At 43.1% G+C, this 20603-nt stretch overlaps 1 protein-coding gene across 1 annotated transcript; it reads right to left on the bottom strand.

The window, feature by feature from the left end:
• Positions 1-1965: 1965 nt before the first annotated feature.
• Positions 1966-14242, bottom strand: LOC6577684 (homeobox protein goosecoid). The gene is made up of 3 exons (XM_032729322.2): positions 13287-14242; positions 12240-12616; positions 1966-2650 (listed from the first exon to the last, which is right to left on the bottom strand). The coding sequence occupies exons 1-3, from the start codon at positions 14026-14028 to the stop codon at positions 2363-2365; spliced, it is 1407 nt and encodes a 468-aa protein (XP_032585213.2). The 5' UTR covers positions 14029-14242; the 3' UTR covers positions 1966-2362.
• Positions 14243-20603: the final 6361 nt, after the last annotated feature.

Genomic DNA, 20603 nt, shown 5'->3' with positions numbered 1-20603 from the left:
AACAATATTATTTTTTATTTCAACAAACGAAACGCTGCAGCTATCCGTCATTTACGCAAGGACTCGTACATAAAAAATGGCTCTCATTTAATTAAAGGCAAATTTAATGGGTAAATATTTCATGTGCCACACATAAAGGTCTTTATACACACACACACACACACACACACACACACACACACGTTCACATATGTAAATGTTTAAATGGGGGTAAAAAAAGTATGACGCTTAAATGTTGGTATAATTTTTATTTTAAAAACAAAAACTTTGTACGCTGTGTATGCCATGTAAATAGGATGTAAGGGATATGATGGAGGGGCTCAGCAGCAGGACGTGAATGTATATTAAATTTCGTGTTGATAGAGTCGAAAAAAGACAAAAAAAAAAAAGAACAAAACAAAACAAAAAAAAAATAAACAAAAATTAAAAGGAAGCAAAATAATAAAATACGAAGCGTGCACTAGAAAAACAAAAGAAATCAAATTGAGTAAAAAAATCAAAATTAATAGACTGCAAATATTTGTAAATTTTTACACGAACTATTAACAAGGCTCACACAAACTAAGGGACGAAAACTGAGGGTAGCCTGAAATACGAGACTCGAGATGTCATTGACAGGAACGGATCCAAATAATAGAAGCAGAAAGCAGAAAAACAAGGACCTATGCAAATAGTCTGCGTTGGTGAGGGACAGAGCATACAAAATGGCGACGGCAACGAAATCAAAGATGGTGCAAGGGGTGGTGCAAGGGGTGGGGCGGAGGGGCTGGCGAGGTGATGCGTAGAGAATAAATTTGAATTTTGGTCACCTGACATGAGCTCTAGCACTGGTCAAAGGAAAATAACAAGACAAAGATGTAAAAAAAAAAAAAAAAAATACAAAATACAAAACAAAGGACAATACACATGACATAACTGGTCAAGATGGCAGCTCCAAAGGCGAATGGCATGACAACAACAACAACAGCACAGCAGCAGCAACAGTAGTAATAGCAACAACAGATAACGGCAGAAACGATGGCACGACAAAGCCATTGCTCAAATGTCCATTCAACTGTAAATGGCAAAATACAAAACAAGTAGCTGGAGCGAGGCAGTTGAAGAAGAGCAGGCAGGAAAGTAGCTTGACAAGTGCCGTTACTAAATTGTTAGGCAAGGCGTCTCTGTGCCAGACAGAGATGGCAGCTCAGCAAAAGTATGCTTCTACGTGTGCGTGTGTGTGTGCGCGTGTATTGGTAAACTGCAAAAATGCAAATGAAATCAGACAACAGTTGAAACAAGCTCAAAAAAGAAGAAGCAGCAGAAGCGTGATAGAGATGACAAATACACTTGCAGCTAAACATTAGCTGAATTGTTGAAAGATATATAAATAATTATATAATGAATTAAGCTATCGCTTATATTTATGATTAAGTTGAGCTTGCTTGAAAAAAAAAATATATATATATTAAGTATTGCTTCTTAAAATGTGCTGCCCTTATATTCTTCTCAATCTAAATCATTTTAAGCTCACAACTTCCCGCTTGTTTTTCTCAGTGCAACTGATATGTGTAGCCCTTGTATATACATATGCAGCATACAGCTGAATGGCTTGCCCTGTGTGTGTGTGCTGCATATCTTTGCCTTTAGCCAAGTATATCGACATAGCTATCCATGCTCTATTGCCATCTATTTTTACCTCCTTTTCCGGTTCTTGGTATGTAAATTGGTTTTGGCTCTTGTTATGAAAAGGATTCCCCTGAAGTGCGCTCATTTGCTATTGACCAAGCAGCTGACCCTTCCGACCTGAAATTGCTATCTTGGCCAAAAGTTTGGGGATGCCACGTATTATGTTCTTTAAGGGGCGTCTCCCGAGCCAGGTGTGAACCAACACGATGCGGGTCTTCTCGTGCTGTCGATAAACTTTCCGGGCGTAATAAAAAACTCAGTTTCTTAGTTTTTTGTTTGATTTCTTTTGGTTTGATTTATTATTATTTCAATTTTTGTTTGTGTTTGTGTTTGTGTTTTAATAAGTTAAATTTAACATTACATTGTTATTTGCTTATCGCTAACGGTTATCGATAAGTTTACACTTACAATTTAATATGCGCTTTAGTTTTGGACATGGGGAACACAAGACAACTAGATAAAAAATCACATTCACGCACACACTCACACTCATTCACACACATACATTTAGTAACTGTACATTTGGCTAATTCTCTTACAGCTTACACTTCAACAACTTAAAATAATAACAGATTTTCTTCTTCTCTCATGCTTTTTGTTGTCTCTTCTTATTTATATACAAAACAAAATTAGTTTGAAGCGCAGCTGCAAATATATTTACAGTTATTTTAGTTGGATTATCTTAAAGCCTAGCTTAGGCCACCTCCAGATCGGAGGATTCGTCCGCATCACTGTAATGATTCGGATCGCTCTTGATGTGCACCAACTGCGATGCGTATTCGCATTTGAGGCCGGCGCTGCCACCTGTCGTTGAGCTCGTGTGGCCAGAACTATTGTTGTTGCTGTTGTTGTTGTTGGTGCTGCTGCTGCCGTTGTTGTTGCTGGTGGTGCTGCCACATTGCTCCTCCTGTAGCTTACGCAGTCGCTCCTGCTCCTCGCGTTTCTGTTTACGCCACTTGGCACGACGATTCTTGAACCAGACCTGAAGAAAGAGACAGAGATAGAGAGTGAGTAAGTGAGTGAGTGAGTGCGAGGAGGCGAAATCTTCGCTTAGTCTAGGCAACCTTTGATATGGCTTCAAAAACACTTTCATCCGTTTTTCAAATTATATTTTCCATTATGCTCGACCCGCTCAACTGTAAATATTTTAATGTTTTTCTTCTTTTTTCTCTGCTTCCTCTGCCTCTTCTCCACATTTTCTATGGCTGCTCCTTTGATTTTCTGGTTTATCTGCGCCCAGTCAGTTGCCTGACAACGCCCCCGCCCCTCGCCGTTTTCCTGCCTTTCGTATTCCGCCTAATTAGTTAGCTTATTGTAACTGTAATTAATGTGTGGGGGCAGATGTATATATGTATATAAATATATAAATGTATGTATGTATAAAAAATGCGGCTCGTTTTCCGCTCGCCGAATTGTATATTTGGGCACTTTTTAATTAGGCTCAGACCACACCCACTCGCCGAGGTCGCCCCGGCCAACCCTTGGCTACTTAGTTAATTAAAACAAAAGCTACAGTCAACTGACTTAGGGGTTAATTTGCTACGGTTAAAAGGGCTCCGCAAGTGTGGGTGGGGCAGAGCCACTCAACACCACACACTTTCTCTCTCCCTCTCTCTCTCTCTCACACACTTTCGTTGAGCTTCTGCTACGCGTATCTCTTGTCATTTTGCTCTTGTTGTTGTTGTTGCTGTTGTTGTCTCATTGGCAACGGGGTGGAGCCAAATAAACTCAGCTCTGGCTCTCGCCCAATCCCAATGCCAAATGCCAATTGCAGTTGTTATTTTGCAACCCTCGAAATGCTTTTTATTTTTGTTTGTTAAATAAATACTCGAATTGTTGCTGTTGCTACTGTTGTTGTTGCTGTTGCTGCTGTTTGCAATTGCAGTTGTTGTTTTGAGACAACAAACCAAAAAAGTTTAATTAGAAAAATTAGAGCTTTCATTTTATTTCATTTCATTTCTTCCTCAAATTTCGCATTGCAAAGTTTGGCGAGTGCCACGCCCACTGCGCTGCCCGAAACGGTACAATATTTATGTAGCAAATCGACTAAATTCTGTTGAAATAACAGTGAGATAACAGCAGCTGCTCTGGGCTGCGCCAATGACAGCCAAATGCAGTGCAGTGTTGGAAAATGCGCTAAACTCATAAGCAGAGCAGCGTGCCCCAGCATGAAAATAGAGCAGAGATCTGCTTGAGCTCATTTAAGTTTACATAAAATTTGTGTAAATTTGTGCAGCTGTTGTTGGCTGTGCGAGCGAGTAGAATGGGGGAAGTGGAGGCTGTTGAGCGAGGGGAGGGGGCTGTTGGCTTATTTGCTTAGGATGGCAGCAAAATGGCGGCGCCCTGGCAACCTTTGAACTGAGCTCAGCTCGGCAACGCAGCCAATTTACGTTTGAAAAGTGTGCGTGTGCCTGTGACTCGGTGTGTGTGTGTGTGTGTGTGTGCGGCAGTCAGGCAGTGGGCATGGTCACGCCTCGCTGCAGCTGTCAGAATGCATTTGTGACAAAATTTAATAACGCAATCTAATGAATTTTTGAATTCAATTTTACAAATGGCCTGCGGGCAAGCAGCTGTGTGTGTGTATGTATGTGTGTGTGTGAGTGTTTGTTTTGCTCTATTTATTTTCATAATTTTATAATTTTATGAGCTTAAGTTATTAAAACCACTCACACACGCACACACACACATACAGAGAAATAATCTGCAGCGATTTCAATGCATTTTTCAAAGCTTCAAAAAAACATAAAACAATAAAAAGACTTAGATTGAACAGCTAGTAAATACCCTGTATGTACGATAGAGGCTGGGAAAGCATTTTAGATGCACTTCAAGCCTTGACAGCAGGCTTTACTGTAAGAACCTTAGTCTAATCTAATACAATCGTAATTCTTTTGCTTATTGAGAGATCGAGAGAAAAGCAATAACTATCTCTCTTTGCAGCTGTCTCTTTATCTCTTTGGCACATCAAGCGCATATACGCTTCGGCTACAGGGTATCTGGCTATGAATTTAGTTAGCCACTTAACTATGTCAACATGGCAGCCATCGAATTGCCTATGCTGCAAATTTAAAGCGAATAATCTAAAAATCAGTTCGCAAAAAAATATATAACAAAAAAACTCACTTTTTTATATGGCGTGCGCTTGTGGCTGATTAAAATTGCATATTTTAATTAACTCGTAGCCAGGCGGTCAACGATACGCATCGAACTCTAATCCGACGGGCAGCGGTTGCCCGGGCAAAAAACCTAATCCCGTAATTTCTACGGCCAACAACGCTCGGGCTATGCACATATGTATATATACATTTATATATATAGCTGTGGGTGATTGTGTGGGTATATGTGTGTGCGAGCATTGTCCCTAACCTTAGGCAGTTGCCACCCCGTTTAAAATCTGACTAACGCACAACATTTGCAATGGCCGCGGGCGCCTTTTTTGCAGCCAACAAAAAGTTGCCAAAAATCGCAGTGAAAATTTTGAGAAATTAAATAAACACAAGTGCAAACAAAAAAGTACATGTGTGCCAGTGTGATGTGTGGTGCGCGCTGTGGTGTAGGCTGTGGTGCTGGCCTATGTGTATCAATGAAAATGGTTCGCATGCAAATCGAGCGGCGACGGCGGCTTCAGTTGCGGCGGCTGCTTCGCAAAAAATGGCTTGCAAACACAACAAAATGGCCGCCGCTGGAAGCGACAACTTGGCATGCATGGGCAGCACTGCGATCGGGGCAGGAAGTAGGCAAGAGGCAAGAGGCAGCTGGCAGCAGGCAGCGGCAGCAGGCAGAAGGCAGCGGCAGCGTCTGGCAAATATTGCCACAGATTTTTCAGGCAAAAGCGCATAAATCGCTGATACGTCGAAATCCGTGCGAGTCAAGTGAGCATTGCAGGTTAGGGCAAGGAGTCGGCAGCGTGCATGAAATCCATTGAACAAACAGACCGACGGCAGTTGATTTTTAATTAACTACAAAAGCGCTTTATGGCCGCCCCCCATCGCCACTGATCGGCCAGACACAACTTGTGGAGGTGGCGGTAGTGGTAGTGGAGGCGTGGCAGACAAAACGTGGCATTTTCTGTTATTGTTTGATTTTTGGCAACGTAAAATGTGCTGACCAGCGTCATGCCCATGCAGGATTACCAAAATGCAGCACAGCGTAAAATGTTGCCACATAACTGTATAAACACGCACACACACATACACAGAGAGATGCATGTGTGTGTGTGCGCGCTATGCAGTCATATTGTCGCTGTGCTATGATAACTTTGCGCTTCGTTAATCGCCGCAGCTGTGCGCCTAATTTTCATGTTTTTGCAGCCTCGCAAAACGTAGCCAAAAACCAAACAAAATTCTGCAAAAGTCAAGTTGAAAAATTGTCCCTGCACTTGATTGGCACACGTGCTCTCTCGCTCTCTCTCTCCCACTCTCTTACTCACTCGCTCACTGCTACTATGTATGTAGGTGGGGCCCGGGGCCAGGCAAAATGGCGGCTGCCATTGCACAGTGCAGAACGAGCTGGTTGCTCTAATTAGTGAAAATTGGCAACGCAAGTCGGTTGGAAAGTTCGTCACCAGCACTGGCAAGCGCTGTTTGCTGCTGCTGTTATTGTTGTTGTTGTTCCTGCTGCTGTTTCCGTGTTGTTGGATTAAAAATCGCGCAGCCGTGAAAATTGCTCGTTACGGCTACTGCTGCGTACGCTTGGGTTTTATAACGCAACAAGGCTGCTGACGACAGAGGCAAAAACTAAACCTTCAACTGGTTACGTGCTTGCAGAGTTCACTAATTAAAGACGTAAGACTTTTACCAGAATTTCTTAATTGCAACAAATTGTCCTTGAATTATAAATATACTAAGCAGCATTGTAACCATTGCTTAACAATTAATTCATCTAACAAGTGAAAAGTAAATAAAATATCGATAGTAATCGAGTTATGCAATTTAGCGAGAATTACAAAAGCTAAGTAAATGCGGGGCTGCTTTGACGCATGCATTTCTATTTGTAGACGATCACAGTTAGAATTGCAAATGCATGCATCTGTGTACGTATGTGTATTGTGTATGTTCAGCAAATGAGATGGCAGGCACTCATGTAAAATATCATTTTTGTCTCTCTCACACTCTCCAATTTCTGCTTCGATGAACAGGCAAATGGCAAGGACAAAATGGTCGCACCAGTTGCGGTAATTTGATGAGTCGCCAGCGTGTGCGACAGAGACGTCATGATTTTCTTATTGCATGGGTGATGAAGCACTTCTTTACGTTTGAGTGACAAGGTGTGCTGCAATTATGTCAGATCACCTCTTATGCTTCGTTAAGTATAAAAAGTGCCTTAAAATAATGTAAATTTTTACTTAAAAAAACGTTTAAAAAAAAGAAAACATTTTAACTGTGATTAATCGCTGGCCGCAAACCCTGCTGGGTATGTGTGTGTGTGTGTGGCTGACCTTTTAAAAGCTTAGCGACGTGCACCTGTCCAACTCATCCCTGCCAACGCCCTCCCGCTACTTTCTGCACCCAGCTAAGCTCAGGCTTAGCGCTTTTTGTGTAAATTTATGCAGCTTCGAGGCCAATTTTCGCTCCACACAATATTTGTCTATGGTTACACGCTTCGACAGCCAAAACTGTAAAGCAAACAGGAAGCAAATGTACAGAAATCTCTCCCCTGCCAGCCACTCGTCAACCCAACCTCACCTCCCTCTATCGCTCTCCACCTTTGTGTGTGCCTGGGGCCACAAACGCACTTTGCGCCGCAAAAGTCCCGCGAGAATTGAGAGGCAGCAGCAAGAGCGACCCTTAAACGATGTCGACACGCACACACTCACACACACACACGCACATAGAGCGTAAGGCGTAAAATTGCGAAAGCGAAATTGCTCTCAAGTGTTTGAATAATGGAAAATTATGAAAAATATAACAACAACAATAACAGCAGTCGCAGCAGCGCCAGCAGCAGCATCAGCGGGGGGCACTGAAGTGGTCCGTGTGAGTTTTTGCGGCCAGTGCAGCAATGTGGCAACGCTGCGTGGTGGGTTGGAGGGTGGTTGGTGGATGCTGCGTTCAGTGGTTTGCTGCTTGCCCGCAGGCCACTTCATTGTTGTTGTCTGATTTTATTATTTTATTATTATTATTATTTTTTTTTTTTGAAATTAACGAAAATCTGCTGATTCCAGCTCATTGCCATTTTAATTTCATTTGATTCAAACATTAAACAAACAAAGCCATGAGACTGAGGAGCACGGCAGCACTGAGAGAAATAGCTACTGGGTACTGAGAGCAATAGCTGGTATGAATCATATGCATTATTTTTAGAACTAATTTAGATTATTTCTAAAATCGTTTCTTTGATCTCAGCTCCACTTGAGCTGATACCCAAATATGCCTGATTTATTTCTCCAAGTGTACTTCAAGTGTTTTGTGGGTGGGCGTTCTGTTAATGTGTTTATTATTGCTACTGAGAGTTGCAATAATAATAACGATGATAATGATGATTATGATGATAGAATAACACTAATAGCAGGAGCAAGAGCAATTGCCTAATTGCTGCACCGCAGGTGGCCCAGATCCCGAGCCACTTGATTGTGCAACCCACACATCAAAGCGGCAACAAAAAGGGGCAAGGACTCACAGTGTCTCTCTCCCTTTGAGGCTGGCGCGCAAATCCGAGCCACTGTGATCACACAATGGCCCAATGAGTGAGCACATTCTATGCCGACCCTTTTCTCTTCTTCTGTTCGAGAAACCCAAAAGCCAACAAAAATATTTAAAGAGACGAATAGAGAGAGGGAGAGAGGAAAAGGGTGGAAGAGAGTGAGATAGTGAGATGCTTACTAATTTCTTGGCGACGACAAAGATAAATATTTGCGCTGCGCTTGAAGAGTTTATTGACTTGGCTACGACTACGACTACGACTCGGCCTCTTATGGCCATAATGAAGATCAGCAATATGATAATAATGCTTGCTGCTGATGGTGCTACTGCTGTTTGGGAATCTGGAATCGGGAATCCGAAAATGAAATCACCTCAATCACTTGAGCTGCGGGATTAGGCGTATTTGACTTGCACGCACCAACGAGAACAAAAAAACAAAGAGCTGAGATGCTCTGACTGAGACTGAGATTGAGGCCCCGGGCTGAGCGGCTGTGTGGTCAACTCTCTCGCGCCCAGCTACTGTTTTACCCAGCGCAGAGAGCCAGCGAGGAGCGGCGACAGCATGCTTGCCCACTCGACTGTCTAAATAAAAATAATAATTGTAAATGATGAAGTCAAAATAAGCAGATCATTTAAATGGCGATGGGAACCCAATTGCGCATACTATTTGTCATTTTTACTGTGCTTATCATATATACCCTGTAATTATTGGCGGATTGTGAATTTGAGAGTGCTTATAATTGCTGTAACTTCTCGATTGCAATGACAGCATTTATGACCTCTGTCTAGATTACCTTAGAGCTGGATATGTAGAGTATGTTAAAGTAAAATATATACATATATTAATGTATTTTCTGTATGTATTTACTGTATTGCATCATTCTGTATATATTTAATGAATTTACTGTTTTTTTCACAGATTTTTATTAGATCATAATATGATAGCTAGAGTATATTATACTTATATGGGTATTTCTCCAGAAACGTCTACTTTTTTTAGACCCTCCCTTTGGTTTTTTTTGTAATTAAATAGAAAATGCTACTAAAATGATAAACGAATGCAAAAAACTTGTTTATTTTTAAGCATAGTGAATTTTCATGATGATTACAAAAAAACTCAGAAATATTTTCTGTAGAAATGTCCCCATATATTAAGTTTATTAAATACCAAATACATTTTAGTCATTCTCATATTCAACCTCTCTCTTTCACGCTCCTGCATACTTTTTAAAATTCCTAATCTTTGTCTTTATAATTTGTTACACTAGTATATCGTATAATGTGTTATACATAGTAGTATTAAAATGCATACTTGTTTATCATACTAAAGCAAAAACACAATACTAGTTTAATTTATATTTGCTGCATATCTACAGGGTATCTCTTCAGCGAATACTCTCGCCTGCTCGTTCGCTAACTTGTTTGGTGATTGCTGCTGTTGTGGTTGTTGTTGTTGTTGCTGCTGCTGTTGTCTTAGGCAAGATTTTTAATAATTATTGCCACTTATGGCATTGCCATAGAGCCAAACAGAGAGTCAGCCGAGAGGCAGCAGAGCGAGAGGCGTTTGGATGGATGCGGAATCTGAAGCGGACGCGGACGCGGACATGGGCGTAGGGGTCTTTAAGTGGTTGGCTCTCTCGGGACACTTGGCATGCAAATATGCTAAACAGTAGCCGAGTGGCTGCCCCTGGCAGCTGTTTGTCTAGAGCAGCGGGGCGGCAGCGGGGCCTCAACTGGAAGACGCCGCTCAAGTTGATTATGCTGCTTAAGTCAATGGCGAGCGATGACGGTGCACAAGATTTTGGATTTGGCTGCTTTGGCATAATTGTTAGTGTTGTTGTTGTTGTTGCTGCGGTTGCTGTTGCTGTTGTCTCTGTCAGAGACAAGTTTCAAGTCGCTTTCTTGTATGTTAATTAAGCCAGCTAGTCGTCGCTCAGCCTGCCCCCCTTCTATGACCAGCAACTTTTTGGGGGCTTAGAGTTGCTTGCCCAATTTCAATTAAGCTGTTTGTGAAATATCTAAAGCCAGACATCAACAGAAAAGAAATATCAAATCTAATCAAATTCCCAAGCCCAGAATCAGTTACAAGCCCCCAGCCACCGCATATCCTAATCCGCTTAGAATGCGACGGCTTTTGAGTTTGTCGCCTAGGCGAAGGCGTCAATTTCGCCCGCGGGCTAATGTCACAGCAGCAGCAGCAGCAGCAGCAACAACAACAACAGCAGCAGCAGCTTGTTACGCAATTTAATGCTAAATAACTGTTGGTTATCTTAAGCCGAACGGCAAACACGAACTACAAGCATAAACACAACCCCTTGGCACACACACACACACACGCACACATACACCTTTCGAGTGAGTTTGGGCACACGCAAATGTCAACAAATGTCGCACTTGGCGTGCTTCCACTATGCAGTGGGTGGTGCGGGTGGTTGGGGTGGGTTGGATTCAACATTGACCGGCAGCATATTGTCAAAGCGACGCTAATCCTTATCAAGGACGCCTAGTCAGCAAGCGCGATAACCCACCTTCAATCAGCAGCTCACTAATCACTCAACAACAACAACAGGAAGAAGAGCAGGAGGAGCAGGAGGAGGAGGAGGAGGCGTCGCTATCAGCGCCATCAATAAATTGCTTAGAAATTAAATTGTCAACTTTTGTCGTCGCACTCAACCGAAAATTAGTTGTTTATTCGCCCCGCAACACTAATGGACTTTGAATGGCTTGCACCACCAGCAGCACATGGCAAGCCGCACCACTCGCTGAGATTTGTTGCTGATTTGCCTAATGTGAACTCTCTGGCCAGGGAGGGTTGTAAGCGCCGCCCGGGGTAGGCTTTGGCTGGCCCCGGCGCGAGAGGAGGAGGCAGAGCTCGCCGCGCTCTGCTCTGTTTACATTGGCAATGATACGGCCTAACCTCAATGCTGAGGGCCAGCCTGTGGCCCATTACTCAAATTAAGTGAATCAGGACATTGTTTTGCTGTTTGTCTGCCGGCGCTGGCAGCGAAGCCAGACAAATGCTAAACGCTGACAACTAAATAAACAGCAAGAAGTTCACATCGAGCGAGATTGCACTGCAGATGGATATAGATGTGGATATTGATGTGAATGTGGATGTGAATGTTGCTGCTGAACGCAGCCCAGCAAGGGCTGGAATGAAGGGGGGCGGCTGACGGCACTCAATTGGTTTCGCGCGCAACATTAAAACGAGCGTGAAATTAGGGACTTCCACTCATTGGAGATCGGATTCACGCTTTAACCACTTTGTAATTGAAATGGATGCTTCAAGGTGGCTAGCTAATGGCGGGACTTGAGGCTTGCTTTAGAGAGTTATTCAACGAAATATGTGGCATTTACAATTGGTTTCAGAATTTGTTAAAATATTTAGATTGGGCAATCGGTTAATTCAATTAGATTCAAATGGATCTTTTGATATTCTTTTTAAGAAATCTGCTGATACTACACTTTAATTATTGAATATATGATCATATCCTTTCATGCCTGTTGTCATTAAGAAATGGAGAAATATGGTAAATTGGTTTGAACTCTTCCAATTTTGTTAAGCTTTTAGCTCCGGTAACTGTCCGACTCAATTAGTTAAGAGCAAATCTTAATTTCTGGTATTTAAAACACTTCGGATTCTTAGGTTCACTTATGGAAGAGCCTCTTTGCTAAGCTAGTACCTAAAAGATACTTCTTCAGGCTTTTATCATAAGTATCAACTACTTAATTACTTTTCTTTTAGTAAACCGCTTTGTCAAATGAATTGCAACACTTGAACCAAATAAATACCTATTCACAGATCCCGCTTATTAGCTCTAAAATTCACGCCCAAAAAATCGCTCCGAAATTCCTTCCCCCATATAACCCATCAACGCCTGTGGAAGAATCCCTTTGACCCAATATAAATTCACTTAGACATCGACTTACCTCCACGCGCTCCTCCTTGAGATCAACCTTCAGGGCGAGCTGCTCGCGCAGCACAACATCTGGATAGTGCGTTTTGTCAAACGTGGCCTCCAGTTGCTCCAGCTGCTCCTCGGTGAAGATGGTGCGATGGCGACGCTTGCGTTTCGGCGGCGGCCCATGGCCCAAATGGCCCAGGCCCAGGTGGTGCTGGGCGTGGTGGGCCAAATGCGGATGCGGATGGGCGTGCGGATGATGCGGATGATGGCCGTGGGCGGAGAGGCCAGCGGCCGCAGCAGCCGCGGCGCCATGCCCACTGACGTGCGCCTGCATCTGGGCGGCGGCGACGTGAGCAACGGCCGCGGCATGCATATAATTGGGATAAAAGTTGGGATAGGCCACTGCGAAGGCAAAAGAAACGCTGATGAAATTCATGTGGAAAACAATCGAGGGCGGAACGAGAAATTCTTTAAAATGCGCATAACAAAGCTGAACAAGCAACGGCGGTTGCCATGTGGCGCGCTTCCGATTGCAATGAAGCGCCCATTGGGGCAGGAGAAAAAAAAAAAAAAAAAAAAAAAAAAACGGGAAGAAAACTTTGACGTTTTAATTCATTCATGCCTAGGCGACGAGGGCCTTTGAATTTGAATGTGGCGCATGTGGAAGCCAGGGCGAGCGTTTGCATAAAATTGCGTGAGGGAATCCCACGCTCGAATCAACATAAGACCCCAGCCAATGGACTGATAGCAAACCGCCCGGCGACACACAACCCCCTGCAGTGGGAAGTGCTGGCAGGGCTTACAATGCAAATCCTCTCACCGCAGAAATGGAACGGAATTCGAAATCATCTTTCACGGATCAATGCCTAATTATGAATAATGCCATTCAGGCAAAAAGGAAGAAAAAATGTGGAAATGTGGTTCAATAAATTTCGGAATCCGTTCAACGATCCAAAACAGATAACCTTAAGGTGTTTGCCAGCTCAACAGAGGCCGGAGAAGTTGTGCCATCGGGCCGAGGGCGTCAATGAACCCAGCCCACTCGGAGTTGGGCTCGGTCGTCTCTACTCACCTAGGAAATCCGATGGGGAGGCTGCGAAACCACTCGCTGCTGCCGCCGCCAGATGACCGAGATGCAGGCCAGGGTGCTGCAGCATGGCAGGAACCCGCTGCGGTCGAATCGGACTGGCTGCGGCGCTGGAGCTCGAGTTGGAGTTGGGCGAGGCTGGCGACTCGGTGCTGCGTTTGACCAGACCCAGGCCGAGGCTGCCATTGATGCTGATGTTGTTGTGATTGATATTATTGTTGTTGTTGTTGTTGTTGTTGCTGCAGTTATTGTTGCTGTTGCCATTGTTGATGTTGTTGCTGTTGCTGGCAGCAGCAGCTGCCGCTGCATTGCGTGAGCCCAGAATGCTGTCTATGGTAAATAGCGAGGCGGCTGCTGCGGATGCTGCAGTGGGTCCACTCACGCGCGGACGCTCCTCATCCAAAATGGTAGCGCCCGACTGGGAGCCATCGTCGGAAGACGGCGTTTGCGATTGTGGCTGTTGTTGTTGTTGATGATGCTGCTGCTGTTGCTGTTGCTGTTGCAGCACCGATTGCAGTCGCTGGCCCAGATAGCCGCATTGCTGGGAGTTGAGCAGCATGGCGGTGGTCAGATGGTAGGCGGCATTGCTGGCATTGGCGGGCGAGCGCGATCGCTGCATTTGCCGTGGCGGCTGCTGTTGCTGCAGCTGTTGTTGGTGGTGCTCGCCCAGATCGGTGGCGCACCGCTTGAGCACGTAGGCCGCCGGCGGTGAATTTGTTTCGACCATGTGACCGAGTGTGCTGGGCGGCGGCGTTGGGGGCGGTGAGCCCGGCGAGGGACTGGGCGTGCTAACAACGGTTATCTTGAACTTGGCCTTGGCCGAACTGCTGTCGCTGCTGGCGCCTCCCGCTAGCTGCGACGGCGTGGTCCACAGTGATGACAGAATTTTGGCGGATTTTGTATAGTGACTTATATAAGAAATAATTGTTATTTTTGCTATTGGTAATTGTTACGCTAGTTGCAATTCACACACACACACAAGCACACACATGCACGCACGCACAAGCACTTGAAACACACACGCGACGTGTCTTGGCTTGTGACTGAAGAGATTTTGCGTGCTACTGAAACTGAACCCTTCTTGTTCGCTCGAGCTACGAAACTGTTTTGAATGCCACGTTCAGCGACGGCTGCGGCGGCAGCAGCAGTAGCAGAAGCAGCGACGACGCGCACGAAAAGTTGTCAATCTCTCTAGCACACATACTCATGCACTCCCTCTCTCTAGCATTCATACACACACACACACACACACACATGGCAGACATTTTCGTGCTGTGGCCAATCAGAAAGCAGCTGAACCTAGTTGAGTCCACGCCTTTGCGCTCGCTCTTGCTACCATACAGAAAGCATAGAGAGAGAGAGACAGATAGAGAGAATGGGCGCGAGAGCAAGTATCTGCTGAGAGCGCGTACTATACGTCCAACGTGGTTGTTGTTGTTGCTATTGCTTTTGCTCTTGCTCTTGCTCTGTTTTGGTGGTGGTGGCTGATATGGTGGACGCCCTCTGGCTGCCGCTGTGCGTTGCGTGAGTGCGACATCTACTTCATCCGCATTTACCGTTACCCGTTAGCTAGCCGCAAAGATGGCGCGCTCAAAAGATAATGCTGAGCTGTCTCTCTGCATAAAGCTTCTGGCTGCTACGCTACTGCTGCTGCTGCTGCTATTGCGACGTGGGCGTGCTACTCTCTCTCGCTGCTGCTGTTGCTGCTGCCACAGCCGCTGCTGCTGCGTTTTTTTGCTGTCTTTCTTTTCCCTTCTGACAGTTATTTATACAGATAAAGTCATCACTGACAGCCCCCGCGGCTCGCTTCAGCGTGCGAGCAAGCGAGTGCGCTATATATAGGCTAAGCAGCTCGCACTCACACTTCAAAATATTGCTGTAATGTGGAAAATTATGTGCTGGAGTTCGCGCTGTCGAGATTGTGCTTGCGCGGGGGGTTGCGCGGTCGTTGTCGACTGCGCTGCGCGGCGCCGTATCTTAAGAAGATAATGACTAAATTAATGCTTTTATGTTTTTGGCAACACATAAACATCATTATGCGCTCAATCCTCGCTCGGGCGCACGCTCCTCCAACGTTGGGCGGGCGAGTGATGGTAATGGGCGGCAGCTGCGGCTGCGTCTGCTTATGTATTGGCCAGTTGAATGTGACGGTTTGTATATAGACTGTGTGTATGAGCGTGCGTGTGTGTGTGTGGGGGAAATCTCTGAAGTCAGCGCCATTTACTGATTAACTGGATGGAGCAAGAGCAGCATTGTGTTATGTTAGATCGGGTAACGGGACATTGTTAACTGTACTTATGCACATGTATGCATGCATGTGTGTATGAGTGAGTGTGTGTGTGTATGCGTGTATGTGTTTATTTGTGCATATGAAAATATTTTAATCTAAAGTTTCCACATCAAACATGCCCAAATGCAAATCCCAAATGTCCTCCGGGCCACCAAGCCAAATGCAGCAAAAGCACAAACTAAGCATTGACTAATGATAAATGCACTGGCAGAGCCAAACCTAAACTGGACGCCCCAAAACCATATGCTATGCTAAAACACAAGTGGACTGGAGTCGGGTTGAGTCGAGTTGGTGGCGAGTGGCTTATGTGCATGCAGCTCGTATGTAACCAACTGATTATGTGGCCACCGCCCGCGCTCTGTACAAGGATGAAAGGATCTGAGCGACATGGGCGACAAAGGCGACATGTACGACCTGTGCTGCTGCTGCCGGTGCTGCTGTTGCTGTAGCTCTGCTGCGCTCGAATGTTGCCAATGCTTGTAGAAATTATTGAATAATTAAGCATGCCAGCAGCAATAGCTCCAACTCCATTCTCCACACTTTTTGCTGCCCGCCAGCCATTGGAGCGTTAATAGTCAGCATCAGCCTGAATATGTGTGTGTGCGTGTGTGTGGGTGTGTGGTAGTCGTAGTGGACTTGCTCGTCTGTCTACTATTTGTTTTTGCTCTGAACTTCTTACATGAACCAAAACCAGCAACTCCCGACGGGAATTGGCGACATACACACACATGCACATGTGCATATAAGTGGAGTGCGCCTCGATAAGCTCAAAAGTTGGGCTGAAGCAGAAGGATCCAATTCTCCAACTTTAGCAGCATTTGGATTTTAATTTTTGCTCTTACAGAGGGTATTCCGAAAATGTTTAGTTTGTTTGTAATATATTGATAGGTAGATATGTATGTAGCTAGGAGTATCTGAGAGTTCTTGTGGAAAGTAGACAGAGTCTTTAAATATATGCATTTGACGATCATTAATTAAAAATACTTCTCATAATGTTAAAATAAGATAAACGATTGGGCTAATGTTTATATTTCAAAAAGAATACTTGAATTTAAAAAATATTTATACAAAATTTTATTTTATTTATTTTATTTTAAAGAATACATACCTTACGAATTTTTAGAATAATAATATTAATATATTTATAAATATACATACATATATTGAAGAATATATATATTATATGTATATTCATTAGTTTTGTGGTGTGATTTATTTTTCAAGAATTTTCCATTTATTTTGGACATTACACATCAGTTTACGTCTTATTTTATTAAAAATATCTATGGTAACATTTTTGTATAGATGAACGTTAAATTTGTGTATTATATAAATTCCTTTTACTTTTAACAACTCCATTCTCTGTTATAAATTTGTTTATAACGCTGAGTTGATGTTTAATTTGGTTAAATTTCAGTATAGATTTGCATTCTAAACGGAATTGATTATACAATAATTATATTTGGAAAGGGCTTCAACTAGTTCTTTACTTATCTATTTGCTTCTAAGCTACTAAACAGAAAGTTATAAGTGTTGAAACTAAAATTTTATATTTTATATATTTTAAAGAGAATGTTTATATGTTTAAAGAGAATGCGTGTATTTATATTTATGTATATCGTTTGAGAAGATTTATTTGAAAAATCATATTTGAAGTCCTATTAGTGCAAGCATATATAGTCTTCGACTTCACTTAAATTTTTTCGCTTGCTCACGCTCGCAATAATTTTTTTTTTTCGCATTTGTTCGCTTATATTTTTTTGTTTCATTTCATTTTCTTTTTCTTTTTTTTCGCAATCTGAAACTTTGATTCAGTGTTTTGCTGCAGTCGGTTGCCGGCACTTTTTGTTTTAGTTCGTAGATTGAATTTTAAATAACAAATTAAATTAACTCGACTAAGTATTGTGCGAGTCTTTGGCAACGCTCTCAGCAGTCGAGCGAGTGACTGCTCGAGCGTCCACTGGAAAAAGTTCAATTGGCAAAGGACTGTGTAAACACAGTGGGAATAAAAGGTTTTTCTACTTTTGCTACTTCCTTTTGCTGTTGCTTTTGCTTTTGCTATTGCCCGATGCTCGAGTCGATGCTCGAGTTTATCAAGGATTTTTATTTTTATTTCGATTTCGATTTTTCAATTCGATTTTGATTTCGCGCCGGCGGCAATTTGTTGCTCTTTACTTGAGCGTCAGCGTTTGCCAAATTAGAAAAGTTTCCATTTTTTTTTTCAGCTCCGCTCACTGATTCAGGAGTGATAAGGGGGTGAGCGGATGGAGGCAGCGCGTGTGAGCTTTGGGTATTTGTCTAGTTAAAAATTTAAGCGAATTGCGAATGGAAGCCATGCCGAAGCCAACTGCTGCCTGTTGGCTGATGCCTTATGCCTGATGCCTGCTGCTGACATTGATATGTTAATGGAATCGTCGTCCGGGCATCTAATCCTCGCCTCTCACCCGCCCTGTTCGACGGTGGCTGACACCGGTTTCCCATTCGCTTTTTACTTGTCAATTAAATGTTTAATCCAAATATCGTTTTATGCGTCGCAGTTGCGCAGGCATCAAGGGATCAAGCCCCGGGATCAGTATCCGGATCAGTTTAATCTTGCGATATGCGTAAGCGTGCAAATTGCTATGATTACGCATGCGTCATGATCAAATGCGCCAGCAAGAGCGAGCGAGAAAGAGAGCAAGAGAGAGCTAGAGCGAGAGGCAGCAATAACAATCGCGCATACAACAAAAGGTGCAATAAAACCTTGCATGCGGCCGTACATAAAATGGAAAACTGGAATTGCACAAAGCCCTAAATCAAACGGAGCGAGAGAGAGAGAGAGAGAGAGGGAGAGAGAGAGATAGAGTGAGGCAAGAAGGGAATGAGAGCGTGCGAGCGATAAATGTGGATGAATGAAGCGGGGCGTGAGGCGAACCCAGCAAAATGGCCGCCCGGAGTGGACGATCCTGCAGAGCAGAAGCAGCTGCTGCCCCTGAAACACAAACGAGTGCAAACAAGCAGCGCACACTTTGGTCTGTGCTCTGCGGGTTTCTGTTTAGCCATAAACAAATTGTAAATCGTGCATTGAGATGTTCGAGTGGATATTTATATTGACATATCCTAACCATATACAACATAGATATGTGGCAGCTCCTTAAGAGATCGCTCCTACATTTGCATTAGCTATAAATATGCTCAAATCGGTCGATTGAGGCTTAGGCAGATGCAATGGAATAGCAATTGATGAATGAACATAGGCATTGGCATGGACTTGAGTTATATTAACTAAGAGATTTGATTTTCTTACTAGTGTAGCTTAGGTATTTCTACGTTTAGGCTTAGTGCTCTCTTGATGTCTTTTATATGACGGAATTGTCTTAATCAAATACTCGAATTGAGTTTTTTTTTTCGTGGAATGTGCTAATGTGAATTTAATTCCTTCAGATCGGAGTACATGTCTGCTGAGACCCAAATGTATTCTCATTCTTCTTGTTTAAAGATATATATCTTCATATTGGGACATATCTTTCGGACTTGTGATCTATACAAATTCATAGAAATTATTGAGCCAACTTACAATATACATAATTATGAGCACATATATAACTTATATTTGAAAGCTTGAGACTTGAAATTGTATAAGAAATTCATATTATTGACATTACTCCTATAATTCGTATTATGAATTCATGAAATATTTATTACTGTTTGCTATAGGCGATATGAGTTTCTCATTTTTCCAGAGCTCATGAAATTTCCTTATTATTGTTGATACAGATCCATAAATTTATTTCGATTTGGCATCGTAAATTGATTCCTACACAAATTGGAAACTACATTTTTGGTGAGGGTTCTTGTAATGACCTCACAGATTTTTACATATTTTGGATTATTAATATCTCTCCCGTTCTCCAAAAATCATAAGACAAATAATTGAAGATAAATTTAAAAGTTAAAGCAAGAATCAAATTGCAAGAAAATGCAAGAATTTGCACATTTGATATTTTTAAGTTTAAAGCAATTTTTATGCTATTAATAATTTTTTATAAATATATAAAGCTGAGCTCTATTTCATAAAATACATCTAAATCAAATCAATTCAATTTCCACTGCCATTTCGTTTTAATTCTTAGTAATTTATTAGAATTCCATTCCATTTGAATTAGCAATTGAGTTATGCAAAGAATCTGGAATATATTTCGGAAATTATAAATTCTGATCGAGCTTCTAATCTTTTGAAGTGCGTTTTTCTCTGCCAATAGTAATTGTAGTAGTGGGAAGCACTTCTCTCTCTCTCTCTCTCTCTCTCTTCTCTCTGGGGGTCTGTCATAATTTTTGTGTTGATTTGATGCGTAATTAAAAATTTAAATTATGTGCCTTGAGGATGTGCGCAAGGAAACAAAAGTGGGTGGCAAATATTTGCGAATGGAAATGGATGGTAAAAGCCAGTAAAACATATATTTGGCAACCCGCAAAGGCAACGGTAACGGTTAAAGCGTAGGCAAAGGATGTGAATAAATTATGCCTGGCAAAAGTGAAAAGCGACTCTAAATTACTTCAACTCAATTAATTAGCCAGAGCTAGTCCTGTGGACGGCAGGACGACGCGTGTGGGCCGAACTTTTGTTCGTCTGCTATTTGCCTTAACTCTTTTTCCACACAAATCTCACAATGGGGCTGAGGCGGCACTCATCCCCGGGGCGGGGGGGCAAAGTGTATGGCCTGCATCGGGTGCTAGGCACCTTTTGTCAAAGGCAGCCAAAGCCAAATAGTAGTCTACTTTTTATGCCAGCAAGCGAGCAAACAAACATGCAAACAAACAAACAAACAGACAAACGAGAAAAGGCTTGCAAAAGATGCCAGAGAAAATAGAGCCCGAGCAACAGCAGCAGCAGCAGTGCTAGTGGTATTGGTAGAGGCAGTTGCCTCTGCTTGGAGCGCCTCGCAAGACGGCGCAGCTCTCGTCGCGCTGCATTTGTTTGTTTTCACAATTGTCGAGGCCTACGTTTTACTGCCAGCTCTTGCTCGCTTTTA

The sequence above is a fragment of the Drosophila mojavensis genome, unplaced genomic scaffold (assembly GCF_018153725.1).
Source record: "Drosophila mojavensis isolate 15081-1352.22 unplaced genomic scaffold, ASM1815372v1 contig_36, whole genome shotgun sequence".
Lineage (NCBI taxonomy): Eukaryota > Metazoa > Arthropoda > Insecta > Diptera > Drosophilidae > Drosophila > Drosophila mojavensis.
Note: the sequence above shows the minus strand (reverse complement) of the source record. Positions and strands in the feature narration are given on the sequence as shown.

Coding starts and splice junctions, on each gene's coding strand:
- LOC6577684 (XM_032729322.2), bottom strand. CDS start 14,028: ATGGTCGAAACAAATTCACCGCCGGCGGCCTACGTGCTCAAGCGGTGC. Junction 12,617..13,286: donor CTCCCCATCGGATTTCCTAG/GTGAGTAGAGAC, acceptor TTGCCTTCGCAG/TGGCCTATCCCAACTTTTAT. Junction 2,651..12,239: donor TCAAGGAGGAGCGCGTGGAG/GTAAGTCGATGT, acceptor CTCTTTCTTCAG/GTCTGGTTCAAGAATCGTCG.